General features: G+C 48.2%; 2 protein-coding genes across 5 annotated transcripts in view; one reads left to right on the top strand and one right to left on the bottom strand.

Annotated features, from left to right (window-relative positions):
• LOC311369880 (protein FAM117B-like) overlaps positions 1–4,791 on the top strand; it is a 7,241-nt gene extending 2,450 nt beyond the window's left edge. For 2 of the 3 annotated variants that reach the window (XM_084488098.1, XM_084488097.1), the window contains 5 exons: positions 849–959; positions 2,250–2,348; positions 3,158–3,359; positions 4,036–4,156; positions 4,441–4,791. In XM_084488098.1, the coding sequence (XP_084344224.1) occupies positions 849–959; positions 2,250–2,348; positions 3,158–3,359; positions 4,036–4,156; positions 4,441–4,750 (843 nt within the window). In that variant the 3' untranslated portion in view covers positions 4,751–4,791. Of the gene's footprint in view, positions 1–848; positions 960–2,204; positions 2,349–3,157; positions 3,360–4,035; positions 4,157–4,440 lie in introns of all 3 variants that reach the window. The other variant, XM_084488099.1, reaches the window with a different exon arrangement.
• A 2,064-nt stretch (positions 4,792–6,855) lies between these two features.
• Positions 6,856–22,895, bottom strand: LOC311369682 (islet cell autoantigen 1-like protein). 2 transcript variants are annotated; one of them, XM_084487903.1, is made up of 14 exons: positions 22,811–22,895; positions 22,072–22,112; positions 21,086–21,233; positions 18,718–18,790; positions 17,922–18,045; positions 16,884–17,082; positions 15,234–15,359; positions 14,214–14,312; positions 13,517–13,620; positions 13,173–13,222; positions 11,489–11,719; positions 9,861–10,229; positions 9,489–9,590; positions 6,856–9,097 (listed from the first exon to the last, which is right to left on the bottom strand). In XM_084487903.1, exons 2-14 carry the CDS (start codon positions 22,080–22,082, stop codon positions 8,991–8,993), a joined length of 1,743 nt encoding a protein of 580 aa, XP_084344029.1. In that variant the 5' UTR covers positions 22,083–22,112; positions 22,811–22,895; the 3' UTR covers positions 6,856–8,990. The 2 variants fall into 2 exon arrangements, with proteins under 2 accessions (XP_084344029.1, XP_084344030.1); XM_084487904.1 differs by lacking the exon at positions 11,489–11,719.
• Positions 22,896–23,050: the final 155 nt, after the last annotated feature.

The following is a 23,050-nucleotide window of genomic DNA, read 5'->3' as shown; positions in this document are numbered from 1 at the left end:
GTTTGGATACCTCTGTGAAAAGAGTCAATTTAGCAGACCTGTGTTTTCTAACCTGTGGACCCGCGGACTACTGGTGGTCGGTTGCGGTACTGCAAGTAGTCTGCGGGAAATGTTTTTAAAATGTAGATAAATTGACAAGAATGGAAAAGTATATTTGAAAAAATCCTGCATTCCCCCGTAATAAAATAAAAGTGAAAATAGAATAGAAATAAGAAACTCATTAATTAAATCAAATATCTAATACTATTTCAAATGTATATCCTAAAAATAAAACACAGTTAATTTAAAACCTAATAAAATCATAGAATTGTTTGGTAAATAATAGAGTTATGGCTCCTTATTGTTGCCAACAACGCAGAGCATTTCCTGTAATTAGTGGCGCTCTGTGCTCTGTTTTTCTCAGTTTTAACCACAGCTTAACGTTCTCTGTGCACGTGGTGGCCCGTGAAAGGTGGTTTGAGTATGTTGCAGAGCACAGCCCAAACAATGACCTTTAGAAAGAAGCCTGTGAATGAACGTATGTTCAGATGTAATGTTAATTCCTGTTTCATTGGCTAACTATTCCTTTAAGTTGAGCACTAGTTGTTACTGCTCTATGTTCGTGGCATGTTTGTACTAGTACATGACGGCACTGTGGATCACTGCAATAATGGAAAATACAATGTTAATCTTTTAGGTGAATTAATCCCTAATGACACATGTGGGTCCTGAGGCTAGGGTTAGGCTGATGTAAGAGGTTGTGAACCCTCGTTATAGACGGTAAACAGGTTATTGAACGGTCGTCCTATTCAGGCCGCAGATCGCTGACGTGTGTTCTGTCTGGCGTCCGTCTGTCCGTCCGTCTGCAGATCGCCAAGTTGCGGCAGCAGCTCCAGCGCAGCAAACGCAGCAGCCGCCATCGAAGGGACAAGGAGCGCAAGTCTCCGTTCAATGGTGGCCACGGCATCATCCAATCACAGGTAGGCAGGCCACCTGTGTGTGTGTGTGTGTGTGTGTGTGTGTGTGAGAGACTAGGTGCGTGTGTGTGTGTGTGTGTGTGTGTGTGTGTGTGCTTGTGTCTGTGTTTGTGTGTGTGCATGCTTATGTGTGTGTGTGTGTGTGTGTGCGTGTCTTTGTGTGTGTGTGTGTGTGTGTGTATGTTTCTTTGTGTGTGTATGTGTGTGCAAGCTTGTGTGTGTGTGTGTGTGTGTGTGTGTGTGTGTGTGTCTTTCTGTGTCTGTGTGTGTGTGTGTGTGTGTGTGTGTGTGTGTTTCGGCATGTGTGTGTGTGTGTGTGTGTGTGTGTGCGTGTGTGCAGAGGCCAGTTCTCTGGCCCTCATCGTCATGAGGCTGTCCCACTTTTCCTCCGTGTCCCCGTTAAACCTGCAAAAAGATGTGTGTGTGTGTGTGTCCCCGTGCTGACATCCACACACACACACACACACACACACACACACACACTAGGGACCGTCCCCATTTAGTTTCAAACGTCCCCGTAAGGCTTGGCGTCGGGCCATCTCCCGGCGGAGCTCCACAGACTCCCTGAGGAACACACACACACACACACACACACACACACACACACACATCGCCGCAGCTGTCCTGCTTTCTGAGGACGTCCCCACACACACACACACTCTTACGGGTCCATCTAGGTCAGCGCTTCAGCGGCTCGAGTGATTGGCCGCTCTAGAGCGAACGTAGCGCTGAAGCGCTCCGTTATGGTCCCGCGTCGACGCAACGCAATGACCACGCAGTCGCCTCGACGGAAGGTTCGAATTTTTGCCGCGCATCAGGCCCTTGCGGCGGTCGCAAGGAGGGTCCGCAAGGACGTATGGGGTCCGTAAGCGTTGTGTCGACGTGGAACCATAATTAGACCTTATCACAGGAAGAGGCTGAAGAGAGGAGGACACAGGAAGCAGGAGGGGTAGTTGAAGATGAGGCCCTGCAGTACACCTGCCCAACCACTAGAGGCAGAGCTTTGCTTCTTACAGGGTTTAATTGTATTTGCCCATTGTAGGTGTTGATAGTGAACCCTGCATTGTGCACTAACACGCATGTATGTGCGTGTGGTGTGGTGTGGTGTTTGGGAACTGTGTGTGTGTGTGTGTGTGTGTGTGTGTGTGCGCGTGTGTGTGTGTGTGTGTGTGTGTGTGCGAGTGTGTGTGTGTGTGTGTGCGTGTTTGGGTGCGTGTGCGTGTGTGTGTGTGTGTGTATGCACATTAGTCGCCGTTGCCCAAGACCATCCTCATCCCCATCCCCATCTCAAAGTCCTCAGCTCCGCGATTCCGGAACAGCGTGGAAGGCCTCAACCAGGAGATCGAACGCATGCTCATCCGCGACACGCCCGACAAGGAGGAAGTCATCGTTGTGAGTAGCCCCCCTCCAAAATAAAAGTTCTCGAAAAACCATGAGCTTTAGATAAAAACAATTCACGTGAGGCCCGCCGATGTCGATTGACCCCCATTAGCAATGTTGTGAAGACGGCTCACTTCAAAATTAAAGTCCTCCATATGTGTAACCACGGCTCTCAACAAAATAAAAGAGCCTATCTCTTTGTTAAACATATATATATATATATTTTTTTATCTTTTCCTATACTCATGTGTGTTGTATTGCATTTCTCAAGTATAACGTGTGTATTTAACGATGCGTAGAATAATTGGGTTTGGCTCCAAACACTGAATATTTTGCATGCTACATGCATTCATATGCAAGTACCATACACACACAGCTGACACATTCTAGAAGGATTACCCATCCCCGCACGAAGACACACGCCAATGTCATGTATCACACACCAGCTGGTGTGTGATACATGCCCCCCCACGCCCCCCCCGCCCTCTCTGCCTTTGACCTTGTTGAACTCCGGGGGGGAGGGGGGGGGGGGCCCTCCCCCCCCCCCTGACCACCACCCAGTAATCTGTATATGATCCAATCTCTAGGACGGTAAATGGGACCAAAAGGTCTGTTACATATCAGGGATTATACGCCCCGCTTTAATGTTATTGTTATTGTGACCTCTCGCTGTGTGTGTCCGTGTGTGTGTGTGTGTGTGTGTTTTCCATGTGTGTGTGTGTGTGTGTGTGTGTGTGTGTTTTCCGTGTGTGTGTGTGTGTGTGTGTGTGTGTGTGTGTTTTCCATGTGTGTGTGTGTGTGTGTGTGTGTGTGTGTGTCAGCCCCAGGACGTGCCAGACGGGCACCGGGCACCCCCCCCACTGCCCCCCCGCCGCAGCAGCAGCACACGCAGCATCGACACCCAGACCCCCTCGGGGGGAGGCCTGAGCGGTAACCATAGCAACTGCAGCAGCCGGCCCGACTCCATCTCGCCCTCCTACCTCACCATCCTCAGTGGGGGGGGCAGCCCGTATGAGGAGAAAGGTGAGGCGCACGCACACACACATACACACACACACACACACACAACCCTGCATGCATCAATAACGCACACACACACACACACATATATACACACGCATACACACACACATCCGACACGCAATAATAGCATACACACATACACACGCAGTAACGCAGTTACACACTCACTCATCTTGTGGTCTTATTATTATTCATGGAATGGTTCCCATTCAATTAGTTATCATTGGCGTTATAAATGAACATGTACATATATATATCTTATATCTTAGATACATGTTGATCTAATCTAGTCTGGAGTGGTTTTGTCTAGTCTAGTTTGGCGTGGACTGGATCAAACCAGACCGGTCTAGCCCAGTCTGTTTCGGTGTACCAAACTGGACCACACCAGGCTAGTCTGTTCCAGTCTGTTCTAGTCCGGTCAAACCTGGTCCAGACCGGTCCAGCCCGGTCTAGTCCAGTCTAGTCCGTTCCAGCACGGTCTAGTCCGGTCCAGACTGGTCCTGGTCTTGACTGGTCCAGTCTAGTCTGTTTTGGTTGCGGTCTGGTCCAGTCCAGTATATTCCGTTGGATCAAACTGGAACAGACCAGGCTAGTCAGATCCAGTCCGGTCCAGTCTACTCCAGTACAATGGTGTGTGATCCGGTCTGGGTTCTTGACGAGCGGTGTTGTTTTCCAGAGCTGGGTCCCTGCTCGCCGCTGCCCAAGTACGCTGCGTCCCCGCGGCCCAACAACAGCTACATGTTCAAGCGGGAGCCGCCGGAGGGCTGCGAGAAGGTCAAGGTGATCGAGGACACCATGTGAGTCTTGCTCCCTTCACAATAAAAGTCCCCCAGCGCGCCCCTCAGACTGAAGGTCATTCGTATGTGTGGAAAGAGCGTCCTTCGGATTGGAAGGTCTTTTTATACGTGTCCAAAAAAAAAAGTCCCTGTGTGTCCCCTGGGCGGTCTCTTCAAAATAAAAGTCCCCGCATGTGAATAAAGACAGCTCCCTACATTACACCCACAAACCTAATGGGTAAAAAGTGCCATAAACAGTACACGAGCCTCACACAAAACCGTTTTGTATTTGAATGGCTCCCCAGATCCAAGCCGCTCCACGACATCCCGCAGTACCTGTGTCCCGACCGCAACAAGGTCAACTTCATCCCCAACAGTGGCTCCGCCTTCTGCCTGGTCAGCATCCTCAAGCCCCTGCGGCCGGCGGCCGAGCTGGGCAGCTTCCGGTCGGCGGTGGGCCTGCGGAGCCACTCGCCGTCCCTGGTGCCGCTCGGGGGCCTGCGGAGCCACTCGCCCTCCCTGGTGCCGCTCGGGGGCCTGCGGAGCCACTCGCCGTCCCTGAGCCTGGCGCGGAGCTCCGCCCCCACCCTGGTGGAGGAGCCCGAGAGCTTTTGATTGGACAAGGAAGAAAACCCCGAGGGAATCGATACCACTACGTCCAGACCCCGGGAAAAAAAAGAAGAAACGGGTGGGGGGGGGCTGGGGGGAAAGGGAAAAAAAAAAAGTAATTTAAAATAAAAGTTTCTACGCTGGGAGGGCGAAACCTCCGGCGAGGTAAAACGGAAACCGCCTTTAGCATGCTAGCTAAGCTCTCTTTTATCTTCTTCTTTTTTTTTTTTTTTCTCTGTCACTGATGTCGTTCTCTTGGTGAAAAAAGCTCTTCCCACTGCCTAGCCTCCACAGAAGATGTAACATAGAATGGCCGCCGTGAGGGGCACTGTATGGATTTGAACGGTCTCATTTCATTGCTTTACTCCGCCTTCAGTGGCGGTCGTGTTCCTGTTTTTTTCTCTGGTTGGCTTGGGGGGAGGGGGAAGGGGGGGTGGTTGGGAAAAAAGGACAAAAAGAAAAAACGGACGACTTGACTCTGGTTTTTATTTCATTGTTTGATACCATGGCGCCTTTCCTCGAACACATCTCTTTTCTATCTCCTAGTTCCTTCTCTCGATATCAAAAATGCCTTCCATTCAAAAAACAACAACAACACCCGATGGCTGCTGGGGTCCAGCGGCGACTTGGGGACACTCGGCCAAAGGAGGCGCCTTCTGGTGCTGGCAGATATATCGTAGCGTATATCGTAGCAAAACTTGAACGGTTTTCGGGGAGAAAAACAGAACTAGGGGCAAACACGTGCCTGATTTTACTTGTAATTTGTTTTCCCATTCCACACGGTGTTTAGTGACAGGTTGTGTCAGTCGTGGTAGACCACGGCGGGACATGTACACTCTTTTGTACTTTAGTAGCGGTAGACAGCAGCTAGGTGAAAAATAACCTAGCTAGCATGCTACACACTTTGATCCCAACCCAAAACCACTCTCTGCAAAAAACCCAACCTGGACATTTGACTATTTTTCAACCAATCAGAGCACACATGCCACGTGGTCTGCCGCAACACGACTGATGCAAACTCGTATCTAGCTAGCGAGCTAGGCCTCTTGACGTGTTAGTTTTGACAGGGCTATGACGACGTGTCCGAAGCGTGTCCGTTCTGTGTGTTTCCTCTCGACACAACATCGTTCTTCTAGCTTTTCCTCTTCTTCACACCCCGTCCCTTCTCTCGTTTTGATCCACCGTGGCGTCGTCACGGTGATGATGAAGCTCTTCTTACGTTTGCTCAGCTAGTGTAGTCGTGAATTGTCTGTGCGTCCAGAAAAAAAGAAGCCACGCCCCCTACCTTCGACTAGTACGGGCCGGGGCACGGAGGGAAACTGTTCCTTTAAACACCACTGTGAGTTGGGGGGACATCTGCCCAAGGAGGACATCTTATGTTCGAAACTAATTAACTTCATACACTTAAAGTATCGATTATTCCGGTAAAGGGATTTACGCATTATGGCAATCAAGAAAATGATTGGATAGGTGATTCGTTTTATTAATTGATTTAAATGACAAACGATATGAAGAAACATTACTTAACTGGTTCCATATATCAAGTCAATCAACTAAAAATAAACCTACGAAATGTGCATGTTTCATTGCACATAAGACGCCGCTGCTCATGCAGACTCATGTGCTGAATGGCAGTCGCGTTGGTGCATTGGCGGTGTGGTTTAATTGGGACCCAGTCTCCGTGCTCTGGCCCCCCCTGCTGTACATGTGTCATTACTACTCGACTGTGCCTGTTGGAGTGGATGAAGAATGTACTGGATTTGTAAATACGGAGGCGCAGTTTATTTATATTACCAGCGAAGATATGTACTCCAACTCAAAAAAACGGTCCCCATTAATATATATATAAAAAAAACCTCTCTTAGTACGTACTAGGTCCCCATACTGTGAATACTGATGATTTTAATGTATTGCTTATTTAGAAGGTTGTGTAAATTGGGTATTAAAGATTGTTTTAATCTAATCCAATCTGGATTCCCTCTCCTTCTGTCCGTCTCAGATCATTTTGAATGGATTTGAGAAGCACAACACATTTAGTGATTCATTCAAACCCAGGACTCCGGACTGTTGGGTCTAGAACACACAAATCAAGACAGACCTTTTTCTTTTACAGTTTATTGGAAACCGCCACGTTTCAACCTTTTTAACATTCAACCCTGGTGAATTAAAAAGGTATAGTGGAACAGAATATGAATTGGTTTGCGATTGATTTAGAGAAATGCGTTGCTTTAAGTATTTCACCTTGCCTATAGTATATCTTCACAGTACTCCCATCATACATTCTACAGGTGAATTAAAGGCGACTGTGTTGAAATAAAGAAAAAGTAAGCATGACAGGCCGTGTCCTGTGATGGCAGAAACAGTAATGAAATAGTTTGTATAAAATACTATCTAATATCTATGTCCTCTCATCTGTTATAAGGCAGAATCTCCCCAAGACTAAAGCCTTTCAGCCGTCTTGGGTTTGAACATGAAATCCTTCATTGTTTAAGATTTCATTATTATCTTGTACACTTTACAACTTAGTCTTATTTTCAAAGATCTTAACGCAATATTGACAACATGTACTAATGAGATATCAATACAAGTTTGAAATATTACTTTGTATTATTTTACACAGGCTATAGGGGACTAAATACAGGGGAAGTAATTGTAACTGAAATTCTGTTTAACCTAATAGGACACACAATAGGACAGTAAGTGACATATCAAATTATTTTCAAACCCATAAAATGCACATCATTGGTAAAATTACACTGATATAGATTTGCATTTACGATAAGACCTTAAAGGGGTTCACTCCCTTTAAAGAATCACTGTACTGTATTTTTATAAAGCAATGATTATAAAGATATAGACTTCTGCTTCATAGATTTGTTAAGCATTTGTTGTTGACAACACACAAATAAACAGTAAACTCTTGTTTAAACAATTCGGTAGCTTAGTTGGGTCACATGACTGCATAGTCCCCCAGAAGAGGGAGATAGAGTTGAGGAGGGCTCGGATGATTGGTTTAGGGAGTAACGTTGACGCAAAGATATCGTCGCTATAGTGATAAATAAGTTCCTATACAGGAGTGCGTTATCGTTAAACTCTGGTAGCAATATAAACTTGGATTAAATAAACGCAGATGTGCCCGTGAAATATCAAACTGAACAGTCCCACAGTGTCCATACATTCATCTTAATACAGTGTTAGACTTGTATGATATACAGTTTGGTTGATCCTTTATGTAATTCCTCCCCCTAGTCTCTAGGTAAAGCTGATTTAACGTTGTGAAGTCCTGTGTAACACAACCAAAAGAACCTAAACTGAACTGCGTTCGTAAATCAGAAAGACACGTTTACTCAACCCTGAAATGAGACTAGCATCGGTCCTCAGGTTGGTGTGAAAACACCCTTTTAGACGATGTGCACAGATAAAGAACAAGGGACTGAAATATTGATCACAGTAGTATTCCGATGACCAATATAGACGTTATGTAATATATGTTACCAATACACAGGTGGAGACATTCAATCAACAGCAGTCAACAGCAGCATGTACTGTATCACCTAGAATCTGCCTTTGACCCTTGCTGATTACGATTCACAATATAAAGAAGGACGCTTGCGAAAAAAAAAGGTATATATAAAGATGTATCCAGTTTATCACCTAATGTCCCTTATAGATGTTAGAGAGACAGACACCATACAGAGGCACACAGCAGCAGCAAAAATAAAACATTAAAGCAATATAAACATGACACTCAAACATTAAACTCCCAAGGCAAACAGGTCTTTAAAACCATCCTACCCACAGACACACACACACTCACTGTATGCATTGGCAACTCTCTAGTGTGCATAGGGGGCGGGGACCCATAACTTTTGTCCAATCAGATGTTAGGTTTGTCCTTCATTCTATCCCTCCCTGTGTGTGTGTGTGTGTGTGTGTGTGTGTGTGTGTGTGTGTGTGTGTGTGTGTGTGTGTGTGTGTGTGTGTGTGTGTGTGTGTGTGTGTGTGTGTGTGTGTGTGTGTGTGTGTGTGTGTGTGTGTCAGAGACAGAGAGAGAGAGGGAGAAGAAAGACAGACAGAGACATACAATACAGAGACAGAGGATAAATAGACTGAATACATAACTTTGCTAGTGTATTTCCTGGGCCGGTTCCATTTTGTTTCCACTTCCAACCAGAACAAAAATACACAAAAGAACAAAATGCACGCACACACACACACACACACACACACACACACACAGGTGGTCTCAGGCTTTGAGGAGCTCGTCGTCAGACCGCCCGATAGCATCAGGGTTGGAGAGAGGGTCCAGGTCAGCAAAGAGGTTGAACCAGGCCGACATGTCCTTAGAACCGCCTGAGGGAGCCACACACACACGTTAATAATAATAATTGTTAAGCGCTAAGTGCTAGAAAGTAACAAAACAAACAAAGTTGTACATAAATGGCACGTCAAAGAGTTTCAATACCTCTAGAGACCAACAGAAGAAGCGAAAGACCTCTAACAAGGCAACTTTATTTATTTTTTAACAGACCCCAATTGACTTATTTAAGGTGCATGGTTGACTTGTTATCCATCCGTCAGTCAACTGGGTGTCTTTTTAAACGGCGCTGTACGATGACTCATCACATTCCGTCGTTAAATTGCTATTAAAACGACGCGGCTGCGATGAGTCACCGTCCGCGCCATTTTAAATGAGCCTTTTAATAGAACCAAAGCATCGCACGAATGACGTGATCGATCGTACCGCTGGGTGCTGAGCTGGGGGCGGGGGGCCGAGTCTGCTCCAGGCCAGAGAGGGGAGGGGGCTGAAGGGGCGGGGCTTGGAACATGGGCGGAGTCGACCAGCCTGTGGAAGGCAGGGGGGAGGAGTCAGGAGAATACGGAAACACACAGATCAGTCTTTTCATCATTTAAATGTTTAAAGCGAACATTCTAAATAGAAATTGACTATATATATATATATATATATACACGAGATTTCAAGTTGCCCAGCGAGACATCGCTGTGAGACCACATTTGTCACGATCTCATCAAAAGATGCGCCCTGAATATCTGAATTGATTACTACAGTGCGTAGTGAGGGCCTCCGGCCAGCAGGGGGGGCGCTGTGACCGACCTGTCGACCCCAGGCTGTGATCCAGCAGCTGGGAGGGCAGGAAGCCCTGGCTCTGGGGGCTCGGGGCGGGCCCCGACGCGAAGGGGGGGGCGGCCCCGCCCGCCGACCCAGGGGTGGGGGGGGCGGCCCCGCCCACGCTCCTGTGGGGGGCGTGGCTTAGGCCGGGGGAGTCGAAGGAGCCGAAGGCGTCCTGCCACTCGCGGCTGAACTCGTCGGCCCCGCCCCCCGGCCCGGGGCTGAGCAGGTCCTTCAGGAAGGCCATGTCTCCCCGCTGCCTCGCGGCGTCCTCCTCCTCCTCCTCCTCCTCCTCCCGTTGCCCCGGCAACGAGGAGGACTGGGGGAGGGACGGGCCGCCCCCCAGCAGATCACCTGAGAGAGAGAGAGAGAGTGAGTTAAGAGTGAGAGGTAAGAGAAAGGTAAGAGAGAGAGAGACCGAGAGAGATGAGAAAGAGAAAGAGAGAGAGAGAGAGAGAGAGAGAGAGAGAGAGAGAGAGAGCGGTAAGAGAAAGGTAAGAGAGAGAGACCGAGAGAGATAAGAGAGAAAGAGAAAGAGCGGGAGAGAGAAAGAGAAAGAGATAGAGAGAAAGAGAAAGAGATAGAGAGAAAGAGAGAGAGAAAACGAGGGACACCGAGAGAGAGGCATGAGAGAGAGAGAGAGAGAGAGAGAGAAAACGAGGGACACCGAGAGAGAGGCATGAGAGAGAGAGAGAGAGAGGGACATGGAGCGATGGTTACAGGAGATAACAGAAGACATCCATTAGGCGTACTAAGCAGAAAACGGCTGCCCGCCTGACAGCGTGAGGTGGCTGGAGAGAAAGGTCAGACAGCTCCGGTCACCCGGACGGCACGCCATCACTCCCCAGAGATCAGGACCATCATCTCTGACGAGTCACCAGCAAATGTGAAAGGGGAAGGAGAAAAGGAGGAAAGAGAGCAAAAACTGGCCCCACCACCTTATGACTTAATTGATCACAAATTTTTTTTTTTCATATTGTCATGTTAGGTCAAGTCGTCTTTCACAAACAGATTTATTTTGTGTTGAATCCAGTTTGTTCTTTTGCAATGTACTCCAGCCCTTTGAATCCTCAATGTTGGACAAAAGTCTGGAGATGGAGCCACAGAGGAGAACGAGACGAGAGCTACGCTACCAGCAGAATAACAAAGAGGTAGAGGAGGAGGAGGAGGAGGAGGAGGGTATTCAGAAAGGGGGTCCTTTGGAGACTCTCTGCTGGGCCCGTTGCCATGACGTCCCAAAGACACAGAGCAGAGAGGCCAGCAGGAGCAAAGCTGGCCTGACACGAGAGAGAGAGAGAGAACGAGAGAGAGAGAGAGAACGAGAGAGAGAGAACGAGAGAAAGAGAACGAGAACGAGAGAACGAGAGAGAGAGAACGAGAGAAAGAGAACAAGAACGAGAACGAGAGAGAGAGAGAACGAGAGAAAGAGCGAGAGAGAGAGAGAGAGAACGAGAACGAAAGACAGAGAGAGAGAACGAGAGTGAACGAGAGCGAACGAGAGCGAGAGACAACGGGAGCGAGAGAGAACGAGAGAAAGCGAGAGCGAACCACAGCACACCCGAGGGGGCCCCCCCAAAGCAGAACCAGCTGGATGTCTGGAGCGCGGCTTTTACCGGCCGCGTGTGGCGGGACGCCCGAGTGGAAGTCTCCAAACTCCCAGGACGCGGCCGGATAGTCAGCTTGGGCGGGGGGGGCCCGGAAGGGTGGGGGGGGGAGGGCGTGGTCCGGGGCCCCGGGGCCCGCCTGGTAACAGGGGCGGGTCAGGGAGAGGTCGCCGGCCGGGGGGTCGGGGTGGTCGTCGTAGCGGCCCGCCGCACTCAGCGACTCCCCGAGGTCGCACAGGGCTGGGGGGGGACACCCGGGGGGGGGGGGGGGGGGGTTAGCGTGCAGGCTAGCATGTTGGCTAGCATCGGAGGTAGTGGCAACTCCACGACTCAACTTCCAACCGGCGGGCGATAGCGCTACAGCTAAATGCTTCTCGACTCTACAGACACCCACGTCCAAATCCCAAATCCCCGATGTTATCCTGCCACTCGCAAAATAACCAAATGAAATGTTCATGCAAAGTAAGGAAAGTACTGGCCTTGTGAGACCTCCCTGGTAATAAAGTTTGCGTTCTGAAATGAATATCAGTCTGGCCTTGGCAGGGCAGCAATTGACTAATTTCTATCTCTATTGTCTATTTTGGATTAAAAACTTTATTGCTACACTTTCAATATTTATTTTAATTTGGCAAACCCTTCTGAATTTGCCACTCCCTCCCCTGAGCGTTGATTGGTCCTTTCATACCTCCCCTGAGCGTTGATTGGTCCTTTCATACCTCCCCTGAGCGTTGATTGGTCCTTTCTTACCTCCCCTGAGTGCTGATTGGTCCTAGCATTTCTTAATTCTCAACGGGATAGAGGCCAGAACTATATTGAGAATGAAACAGAGTCTGAACTCGTGAGATCGGGTCGGTCTCACAAGGCTAGGAAAGTTTGGTGTCCCAGGTACAGGTCATTCTGTTGTGTTACAGTAGTGTAACACAACCATGCAATACTACAATGTAATATTACAGTACTATTGTATATTCTCCAACAGTAAAACATATATCTAAAAAAGATATATAGCTTTCTACTAATATACTCATCGTATATTAACATTTTAAAATTATATATATTGTATTGACAAATACAATTGTATTTGTATTCCATTTAATTTCCGCCTATATAAAGCATTCAATGGGTCTAGAACAACTAGCCAACGGTGGAAGTGGATACTGTCAGAATTTGACCTACATTCTGTCCTGTTTCCAATAAATACACCAACGCGTCATATTACAGGAAGCCTGAATCTGAAAGCCATTTTGTACCTGTCAGAGCGCAGAATAGCAACACGCATAGACAAAATGATGGACTTCTTATGTTATATGTTACAATATATAATAAAGTCTGATTAAAAAGTTCCCCACAAAACCCGACCACAACGCAAACCCAAACACATGCACTCTCGGGCCATGCAGGCGGGGCTCCGCACGCCCACTCACCACAGTCAAAGCTCTCTAGCAGAGGACTGCCGCTGCCTTGACTAAGTCTGTCCCTGCAGTGGTGGGCGGGGCCTAGGGCACAGACCCCACCCACACGCACAAAGAAAAAAAAAAAAAAAAAGAAAATGAAATAAAATTTGCAAAAAGCGCGCTCACCGCATTTAGCAGGGTGATGTTAAAAGCAACAGACAAGAGAACATATTTTGTTAATATTAGTTCACGGTTGGTTGGGACGTCAAAGCGTTGCTGTTCCCATTGGCTGAGGGACCTACCGTAGTCTGACAAGCTGTCCGGGGCCAGGATGTCGTCCAGGGACACCAGGCTGTTAAAGACGACACAGAGATACGAGCAACGGGATTGTCAGTCAAAGATCAGTAAATGATCATAAGTGCAGTTCATGCATGTGACCATAACAACTACGTACCAAAACATCATTCATCCGTTCCAGTATTTCTTATTTTGTGTTTTATTTGTTCTATTTTGAAGGAATCACACTTCCAGCAGCGTGAGAAATACTAGCAAAAGCACAAATGATTAAACAGGGAGAGTGCGAGCTGGAGAAAGAGTGAGACATTGACAAGAGACAAAGGGGGTGACAGGCGAAAGGCGCGCTCACTCGTCATCGAGGTCCTGCGGTGCCCTTTTCTTCTCCTTCCTCTCGTCGTCCCGCTCCTCCTTCTCCTCTTTCTCCTCGAGCTGCTCCAGAGGGTCCCTGAGGGCCTGCTCGGAGAGGGAGAACCACACGGATCACTACAAAGCCATCTTCTGGCTACTAGACCAGCCTCGGCAGTCAGTGTGCGTGCGCTCTGGGGCAGTCTGGCGAGGAGTCGGTGCGCGACACGGAGGACGTTTGGGTATTCGTGGACGCTCTGGTGAACTGTCTGAGTTGAGCTGTGAGACTGTGATTTGATTTTGTTAACGTGAAGAAATAACAAAGGGAAGTGAATCCTTTGTCTGGCTACATGCCAGTCCACATCTTCCGAGATCATAGAGACACGACTGTTGAACACAAACGCAGCCGGCATTAGAAACTGTAAAAGAGTGACTGTAACACCTTTCAAATCAGCACTGTGCACGGGCCACTGTAGAAACACACTTATTAACCCCCCACCGCCCCCCCCCCCTCAGAAAGCCTCATCCACTCGCTCAAATTCCCATATCTTCAGGAGAATTTCTCAGGAAACAAAACAGGAAACAGGAAACAAGTTGCAACCCCGCCCCCATTTTACTGCCGTTTCCCAGCGCAGGCTCCCGGCCCCCCCCCCCCTCCTCCCCTCCCCCCCCCCAGCAGGACGGCAGGCCCCCCAGACTACCTTGAGGGTGGTGAACTGGTAGGAGACGTGGCCCTGGAAGTCCTGGTGGATGGAGGACATGGTGTGGGCCGTCTTCTCCCAGAACTGGAGCAGGGTGGTCTGAGGCGGGGCCGGGCCAAGGAGAGGAACAGGGGGCAGCTAGCGTTAGCTTAGTGTTAGCGCTGAGGGCAGTACTGACACTGTACGCGTGCTGACCACTCGGGGTTGGGACAGGTAGCGTCTAGAAGTACCGATACTCTGGGTAGGAATAAATACATCTGGTTGTACAAATAATCTAAAGTAGTCTTTGACAAGTAGTAGTACACGTTTGAAATATACTTGAAATATATAATTATAATAAATAATAAAAGTAGTAATAAACACAACAACGTGTGCAAATATTTATAGTAGTACTAATGGGGAGTAATTATGCAGAGTACCTTGTAGTATTTATACCCTGTAATATATAATAAAAGCAGTAATAAACTACACCTACTCATAGTAGTATTAGTATTTTAATATTGTATAGACACAGATAATATATTGTAATGTTGTGGAGTAGGAAATGTGGAGTAGGAAATATACTCTGTAATAAATAACAACGTAGTAATAAATACTATGAATACTCATAGCAGTACTAGTATTGCAGGGGTAATAATGAATGAGTACAAAAATATACTTTCTAGTAATTATACCCTGGAATAATACACATAAATACATAAATACACCTACAGTACTTGCACAAATACTCGTAGAACAAGTATTGTAGGAGGAATAATAGGGAGTAGAAAATAGTAGTGTAGTTCCAATACCTTGTAATACTTATAGTGGTAATGGATACTCCTTGTCGTGATCAGTGGCATACATGTGGTCAAGTGCATGCACACACACACACACACACACACACACACACACACACACACACACACACACACACACACACACACACACACACACACACACACACACACACACACAGTAATAGATACTCCTTGTTGTGATCAGTGGCATACAGTAGTGCACACACACACACACACACACCTGGTAGGTGCAGAGGGAGTGGGACAGCATGTTGCAGCGGCTGGCCCCCAGCATGTCCACCTTCTGACACACGTCGTTCTTCAGCTTGTCAAACTGGCCCTTAGTGCCGCGCACCTGGGACTGGATCTGCACACACACACACACACACACACACACACACACACACACACACACACACACACACACACACACACACACACACACACACACACACACACACACACACACACACACACAGGTCACCTAATGTCCTCGGACAGGCAACACAGTTGGGTGGGGAAATATTGACTCTAAGTCCTGTTCCTTAAAGACAACATGAAACCCAACGGGACAACCCCTTAAAGGGGTAGTTCAGTATTCTGGACATCGGGTCTCATTTCCAAGTGAGCCAGTGTGTTATTTATCATTGGAGACCATTTTCAACACTTTTCATTCAGTCCTTCTAGTTGCAGAAATCGCTGGTGCTAGGCTAGTGCAAGTCGAGGGGAACTGCTAGCCTGCCAATAAAAACAGTTTTACCCACTCCCGAGGCAAACCAATTATAATGCCAGACTATCGATGTAAATGTCTGTATTGATAGAATAATATTAGAAATAAAACTATCCTTGTATCGCAATGATCACATTACATTTTGGGGGACTACTTTCTCAGCAGTGCCGGAATTTCACTTTGCTCCGGTGTAGCAACCAATTCACTACAGCAGAAGGTAAACAGAGAAGCGCACTCCAGGTAATATCAGTCCTGCCGTAGCTTGCTTCCAACTACAGGGATTATAAACTAAATGCAATGCGATGCAAGGGTAAGTTTATTTCTAACACTATTCTATCAACACAGACATTTACATCGATAGTCAGGCATTATAATTGGTTTGCCTCGGGAGTGGGTTTTTATTGGCAGGCTAGCAGTTCCCCTCGACTTGCGCTAGCCTAGCAACAGCGATTTCTGCAACTAGAAGGACTGAATGAAAAGTGTTGAAAACGGTCTCCAATGATAAATAACACACTGGCTCACTTGGAAATCAAAAATCCTGAACTACCCCTTTAACCTTCTCTCTTGCAGTCAGCCACACCCCAATATCACACACAAACAAACACACATTATAGTTGACCTTTTTCTCAAACATCAACCCTTCGTTGTACTACCTATAGCGTCCTAAAGCGTCATTGTATTTTTTGTTTTATTTACTTGGGCATGCCGCAACTACAGCTGCCATTGCCTCCAATATTTGACTGTATTCCCTAAACGTCCTCAGCCTCACCTGGAAGACAACTTGGTTTAAAGGTGACATATCACACCACCGGGTGTGGAGTGTGATTAGCCGTTACACGCCGTTCGGAAAATCGGCCTCTTCTGACATCACAAGTGGGCGTGTCCACCTAGGCGTGTGCTGGATGGATCAGTCTGACGGCCCGCCCAGTGGACCGCAGCAAACGTTGCTCAACTATCCGTCACACATCTAGGTCGGACACGCCCACTTGTGATGTCAGAACCTGGTGGCATAACATGTCACCTTTAAGCCTCGACAAAAGAGCTCACACTACACACTAAGCCTAGCGGTTTAGAACCAAGCTGGCCGGGCACTCGAACAAGCCCCGCCCCCCTGACTCCGCCCCCGACCGCCGCCCGCCGCCGCCGCCCGCCGCCGCCCACCTTCCGGAACTTCTCCAGCTGCTTGTAGGTGTCGGGGTCGAGCTCCTGCGAGGCGTCCTTCATCCAGAGGAGGGCGCCGCGGTACTCGGTGCGCGAGCGCTCCATGCGCTCCACCGTGAGCAGGGTGTCGGCGATGGCGCGCCGCCGGAACGTCTCCACCTCCTGCTGCAGCCGCTGGAGAGGAGGGCCCAGGGCCAGCCTGGAGGGAGGGGGGGGGAGAAAGAACGTGAGACATGGGACCGTATTGGCCGTCGTGCTCGATGCTTAACGTTGAATGCTTATGGCTCAATTTGAAACTTAGAACTAGAACGCTGAATGCAGGGCCCCCCCCGGGGCGATAAGACAAAGTCGCTGGCTGGGGGTGGGTGGAGCCCTCCGAAGATTGACGGGGCCAACCTGATTGGTCGGGGCCCCCGTAAGCGACTGCGCACCGATGGTTACTCTACAGGTTCAAGCGGATTTATTCGCCGTGTTTGAGTACAGCGCGTTCCAGCAGATGAGAAAGGTACGAGAGACCGAGCAGGTGAGGACAAAAGAGGAAGATTGACATCGTTGTCTCGACAATGTCCATTTTGAAAAACTCGAAGCTATGATCTATGAGCTATGAGCCAATAGTATACTGTATAAATGCTCTCCGATACAACAAAACTCCGTCCAAGTCCTTTCTCTTTATTCGAGATATTCCAAGACAGGGACAGTTTAAAGGAGAGGGGGAGAGAGAGGTTAAGGAAGAGTGGGAGAGAGAGGTTAGGAGAGCGAGGGAGAGAGAGAGAGAGGTTAAGGAAGAGCCGAGAGAGAGAGAGAGGTTAAGAGATAGAGGGAGAGAGAGGTTCGGAGATAGAGGGAGAGAGAGCTTAAGAGATAGCGGGAGAGAGAGAGGATAGAAGAAGAGTTTAAGATAGAGGGAAATGCGAGAGACATGCATAGAGATAGGGAGGAAGGGTCAAAGAGGACGAGGGATAGAATGGGTGTCATGGCAACATGGCCGGCTCGCGTTGCCTCGCTGCGGGGTGCGGTGCGTGGCGTGGCCGTGCGTACCTCTTCTTGGCGGAGGTGCACAGGGCCTGGCTGGTGGCGTTCATCATGTTGCCCGCCCTGGTGTGGTCGTGTTCCCCCTGGAACCTGAGGAACAGACCCAGCTCGTTCTCCTCCTGGGACAGGCCTGGGGAGGGACACGGGGAGACACACACCTTTGAGAACCCGGGTTGTAAAAGGGGTTTAGAACTGGCGCGTATCAATGAAAAGGTAACCAAGAAATTGATTTATAATACGACAAAACACTTGTTCTTGGGTGTGTTTTTTTTAAAAGGTGACATATCACACCACCGGGTGTGAGTGTGATTAGCCGTTACAGGCCGTTTTGAAAATCGGCCTCGTCTGACATCGCACGTGGGCGTGTCCACCTAGATGTGTGCTGGATAGATCGGTCTACCGGCCTGCAAAAAGGCCTTCAAATCGGCTTGTAACGGCTCATCACACTCACACCTGGTGGTGCAATATGTGACCTTCAAAAAGGCTTTGAAGACAACAGAATGCTGGGACGCCAAACGCGATCAAAACGGCCAACAGACAATAATTGTAGAAGATTAGAGAGAGAATTAACATAAAACAGGGCTTTTGATTGGCTAACTGAGACCGCGTGTCCGTGTTTGTGTGTGTGTGTGTGTGTGTGTGTGTGTGTGTGTGTGTGTGTGTGTGTGTGTGTGTGTGTGTGTGTGTGTGTGTGTGTGTGTGTGTGTGTGTGTGTGTGTGTGTGTGTGTGTGTGTGTGTGTGTGTGTTCGTGGGGGCGGGGGTCCACTCTGATTGGCCGGACAGTGTTGCGGCGCTACTCACTGGAGATGCGGTGCTGGTAGCGCTGGATCACCTTGAGGAGCTCTGTGCAGGTGGACTGCACCGAGCGGAAGAACTGGAGGGAGACACAACACACGGGGGGGGGGGGGGGGGAGGAGTCAGACCCCATCGTCTCACACATCACAGCAGTTATACGTGACAACGAGAAGGGCTGCAGGGGAATTATTTTTTGGCCTTGATGGGGGAGGGCGGTGGCTCAGGAGGTAGAGCGGGTTGGCCGGTTAACCACGAGGTTGCTGGTTCGACTCCCCGGCTCGTGCTAGCTGTCGAGTGTCGAGGTGTCCCCTGAGCGAGACGCCCTCACCCTGACTGCTCCTGACGAGCTGGCTGGCTGTCGCCCTGCGCGGGTTGACTCCGCCGTCGGTGTGTGAATGTGTGCATGAATGGGTGAATGTCAGTCAACGCTGTACAGCGCCTTTGGATAAACGTCACATCATCCACAAGCAGAGCTTACGACCCACGACTGTGTGACTGATTAGGCAATAGGGCCGCGTCTGTCCTCTCCCTCCCCCGTCCATTTCTAGCCACCAACCCCCCCCCCCCAGCCATTCCTTCCCTGGTGGTCATGGCAACACAGACAAGAGAGCATTCAAAGCCAGAGAGGGCCTGGGTCTTTTGGTCTGGACAGAGCTGGGGGTGTGAGTGTTATAGGTGTCTGTGTGTGTGTGTGTGTGTGTGTGTGTGTGTGTGTGTGTGTGTGTGTGTGTGTGTGTGTGTGTGTGTGTGTGTGTGTGTGTGTGTGTGTTATAGGGGTGCGTAGGTGTGTGTGTGTACTAGGGGTGTATATGTGTGTGTATGTTATAGGGGTGTGTGTGTGTATGTTATAGGTGTGTGTGTGTGTGTGTGTGTGTGTGTGTGTGAGAGAGAGTTTTTCTTTATATTTTCTTGGCTGCTTTTAGATAAAGCAAGTACATTTAAGACATCACTTTGGACTCTAGACTAAATGATTAATCAAAGAAATCACTGTTAGATTAATCGACTACGAAAACAATAAGAAGTCCGAGCCCTATTCAACTGTGTCGCTTTATATCGCTTCATCTTTCAGTTGGACAGACCCCGCCTCCTGCAGCATCATACTGGCCTTAAAACACAGAAGCAGGATATAATTCAAAAACAATTAAGCTGGGAATAATATTGGATTAAAAACGTTTTAACAAAATAAAAGCCCCGCTAAATCGCACTGAGAGGTGGCTCAGCGCCGTGAGCGTTTTATTGTTCTGCATCGGGGTGATGCAACTCACCCGATAATAATCACCAACACACTCACCTCGCCCTCTCTCTTTCCCTCTCTCGCCCCTTGTACACTCAGTGCCCACGGCTGAAAGCACACGGTGAACCCTATTGTTTCATGAGGGCCTGATGCTCTTTAGGAAGCCTGCAGGAAATCAAAGCTAGTTCCTTTCAGTTGAAGAGTTGAACGTCCTAGCCACTACATGACACCGTCCCATCCCTTTACTTTTAGAATAACAATCTAATCATTTTACTTTTTATGGTAATTGCAATCCTTTTGAAACTGTATTTAGCTTCTTGGAAAAGTTGATGGTTAGTTTAGCGGAGTGCAGAATTTGTGATAGGCTGTGACATTGCCCCCTCTCTTAGTGTGTGTGTGTGTGTGTGTGTGTGTGTGTGTGTGTGTGTGTGTGTGTGTGTGTGTGTGTGTGTGTGTACAATAGGCCTTTTCAAAGTGAACAACAGGCCTTCACCGGTAGTTCCTCTCTCTCTCTCTCTCTCTCTCTCTCTCTCTCTCACACAAGGGGTCCATCAGGGGGACTTAAGCCTTTGTGTTCTCCAGCCAGTGAGTGAGTAAACATCCTGTTCTACACAAAAACATCAGGTGACCTGTTCTAAATTCTATTCTGAATTCGATGAGTTTCAACATAACTGCATGGCCGCTAAGATTCACCCAAGCATGAGATGAAAAATGAGAACTTCCTCAAACGGTATGTCTGAGACCCAAGACACTAAAGTGTCCTTGACGCTTCAGGGCTACCACCGGTAGGTCAAAGGGCAAAAACCACTGATGTCGACCCCATCCCCACAGTTATCTATGTCTATTCAGAGGTCCCACCACACAGTTAGAGCCTCCAATTCCATCTGCTCCGATATTTGTGTCGCAATTTGCCACGGGGAACCAAGGGCCATGTTAGCACGCAACACTAGCCTGCTTGCTTAGCACTTTATAGCGTAGAGAGAACCACGGAACGCGTTAGCACGTAGCCTGAGCCTACTACCTTGCTTATCACGGTGTAGCAGTGCGGGCAGCGTTAGCCTGTGCTCCTGTATTCCCGTTGTCGTTTCCCACAGGGGCCTAGCTAGCCTAGCCCGCGCGCTAATACGTGCGAGCGCTCACCTCCAGCTTGGCGTCCAGGTCTGCGTCCGAGGCCACCACGTACTCGTCCTCCTTCTTGCCCGTGGCCTTGATGAGCACCTGCTTGGTCTTCCAGAACTTCTTCTGCATGCGCGCCACCACCGAGCTGTCCAGCATGTCACTGGCCAACCTGTGGGTCAGCGGCGCCGGCACCACAGTCATTAACGTTAACGGTTATAGTCACGGTCAGGGTCGGTGCCTGACCTTTGTTGACCCCAGACCAGACCACTTTTCTTTCTTTTTTTTAACAATGACTTGAATCCACTAACTAACTGTTTTAATGCGTGCGCGCACACACACACACACACACACACACACACACACACACACACACACACACACACACACACACACACACACACACACACACACACACACACACACACACACACACACACACACACACACACACGTTGGTGAGTCATATGCCTTATGGGTACGATTAATTAGGCTTACTGTGGCATTTATTGGTTAATCACAGATATTAAGATAATTTTAGCCTGAAACTTATATTTTTATGCCCACAAAATGATGACATTGGCAATGTCAATAAATGTAATTATTAAAGTAAGCAACTTTAATAACGGAGCAGTGCTACAGTAGTATACACAGCCTCGTGTCAAGTCCGAGGTCCAATGCCTCAAATGGTTTGCTTTACATAAATGTTCTGGATTGTTCTCAAAAAAGGATCCTCAAACTATTACAAAAACAAGTGTAGTGCCAATTCAAAAAGCCAAACCAAAAATATCATGCGACAGTCGTTTGGTTTTGCTCTATGGTGGCTTTGAAAAAACAACTTTTAGACTAATCTTCACTTTAAAATGACTCCTCCTAATGTTGAATAGGGGGCACCTCTAAAGAGAACGGATAATCCAAAAGTTGTGACGTATGATTCCAAAGTTGCGACGATTGCATTTTGAAATACCAAACATGGCAGTGGTTTTCAATTGAACGCATTTGATACGTACCCCTCCATCATGATGCTCGAAGCAGTGGTCTGTCCTGTGAACTAAAGACACACAGGTGGGTTATTACAACGCAGCTATAAACACACGTTCATCACTCACTCTTTGTATGAGTCACGTCGCCTAGTACGTCCCATACCGACAGTGTTGCCAGATTTGGGCCAATCTGGCAACACTGCACACCGATCACCTGCAAACTTCTGCTGCAGTACACCGAATACGCAGCAGGTGCATCTGGATCAGCCATAGTAAAAAAAAAAAAAAAAAAGCCTGACAGCTGTTTCCCCTCACCATGAGTTGACATGTAGACATTAATCACGAATGGGTATATTACTGATCGACGTTACAAGTTTAGATGTTCTCAAAGAGGAATAAACAGCAGAACAGCAGCAAGTCTTGCAGACAGCTGGCTCACTGTCTGGCAGCAGGTGTTCAGTTACAGTCTCCTGGTCAGACGTTAGGAGAGTGGACTACAATGACACACACACACGCCTCAAAGTTCAGTCCAGATGTATACCACTCGATGGGGACAGTCTACATCTTAACGTGATACAATCGCGCACAATTAATAAATAAAACCTAATAAATGAAGGAGACTGAGTGCTAACGCCAGGATGGCCCGCAAAGCGTCAGAGAATGGGTATTTTACGCAAGGATGAACGCTCCGCCTGATGGTGGATCGACTCCAACCGTGAACACCTGGTTATAACTCACGGGAAAAAACATCCAGATGGAAGTTTACCTTGGTTTTAGTTTGAAGTGAAGCCTGAGCATCTGTTCATGGCAGGTCTGCTAGCCTCCTCTTGTAGCCACCATCGTCATCATCTGAGTCAGAGAAACCGGATATACAAAGGGGCCGTGGCGTCGCGTCGCCATGTGGGGCCGCTGTTGCCTCCATCACGACTTAGGTGAAACAGGTTTTTATAAGGAAACACATTTTTTCGGATTGAGGTATCTGGCAATTTTGAAAGACACTTGAGGA

Source organism: Micromesistius poutassou (genome assembly GCF_964030765.1).
Source record: "Micromesistius poutassou genome assembly, chromosome: 24".
Taxonomy (NCBI): domain Eukaryota; kingdom Metazoa; phylum Chordata; class Actinopteri; order Gadiformes; family Gadidae; genus Micromesistius; species Micromesistius poutassou.
Note: the sequence above shows the minus strand (reverse complement) of the source record. Positions and strands in the feature narration are given on the sequence as shown.

Bases quoted from the DNA above. Each gene is read 5' to 3' on its own strand.
- LOC311369682 (XM_084487903.1), bottom strand. The intron at 18,791-21,085 runs GTGAGCGCTCGC...GTCTCCCTCCAG, and splicing joins ACCTGGACGCCAAGCTGGAG to TTCTTCCGCTCGGTGCAGTC. The intron at 11,720-13,172 runs GTAGGTCCCTCA...GTCCCCCCCCAG, and splicing joins GGACAGCTTGTCAGACTACG to CCCTGTGCGACCTCGGGGAG.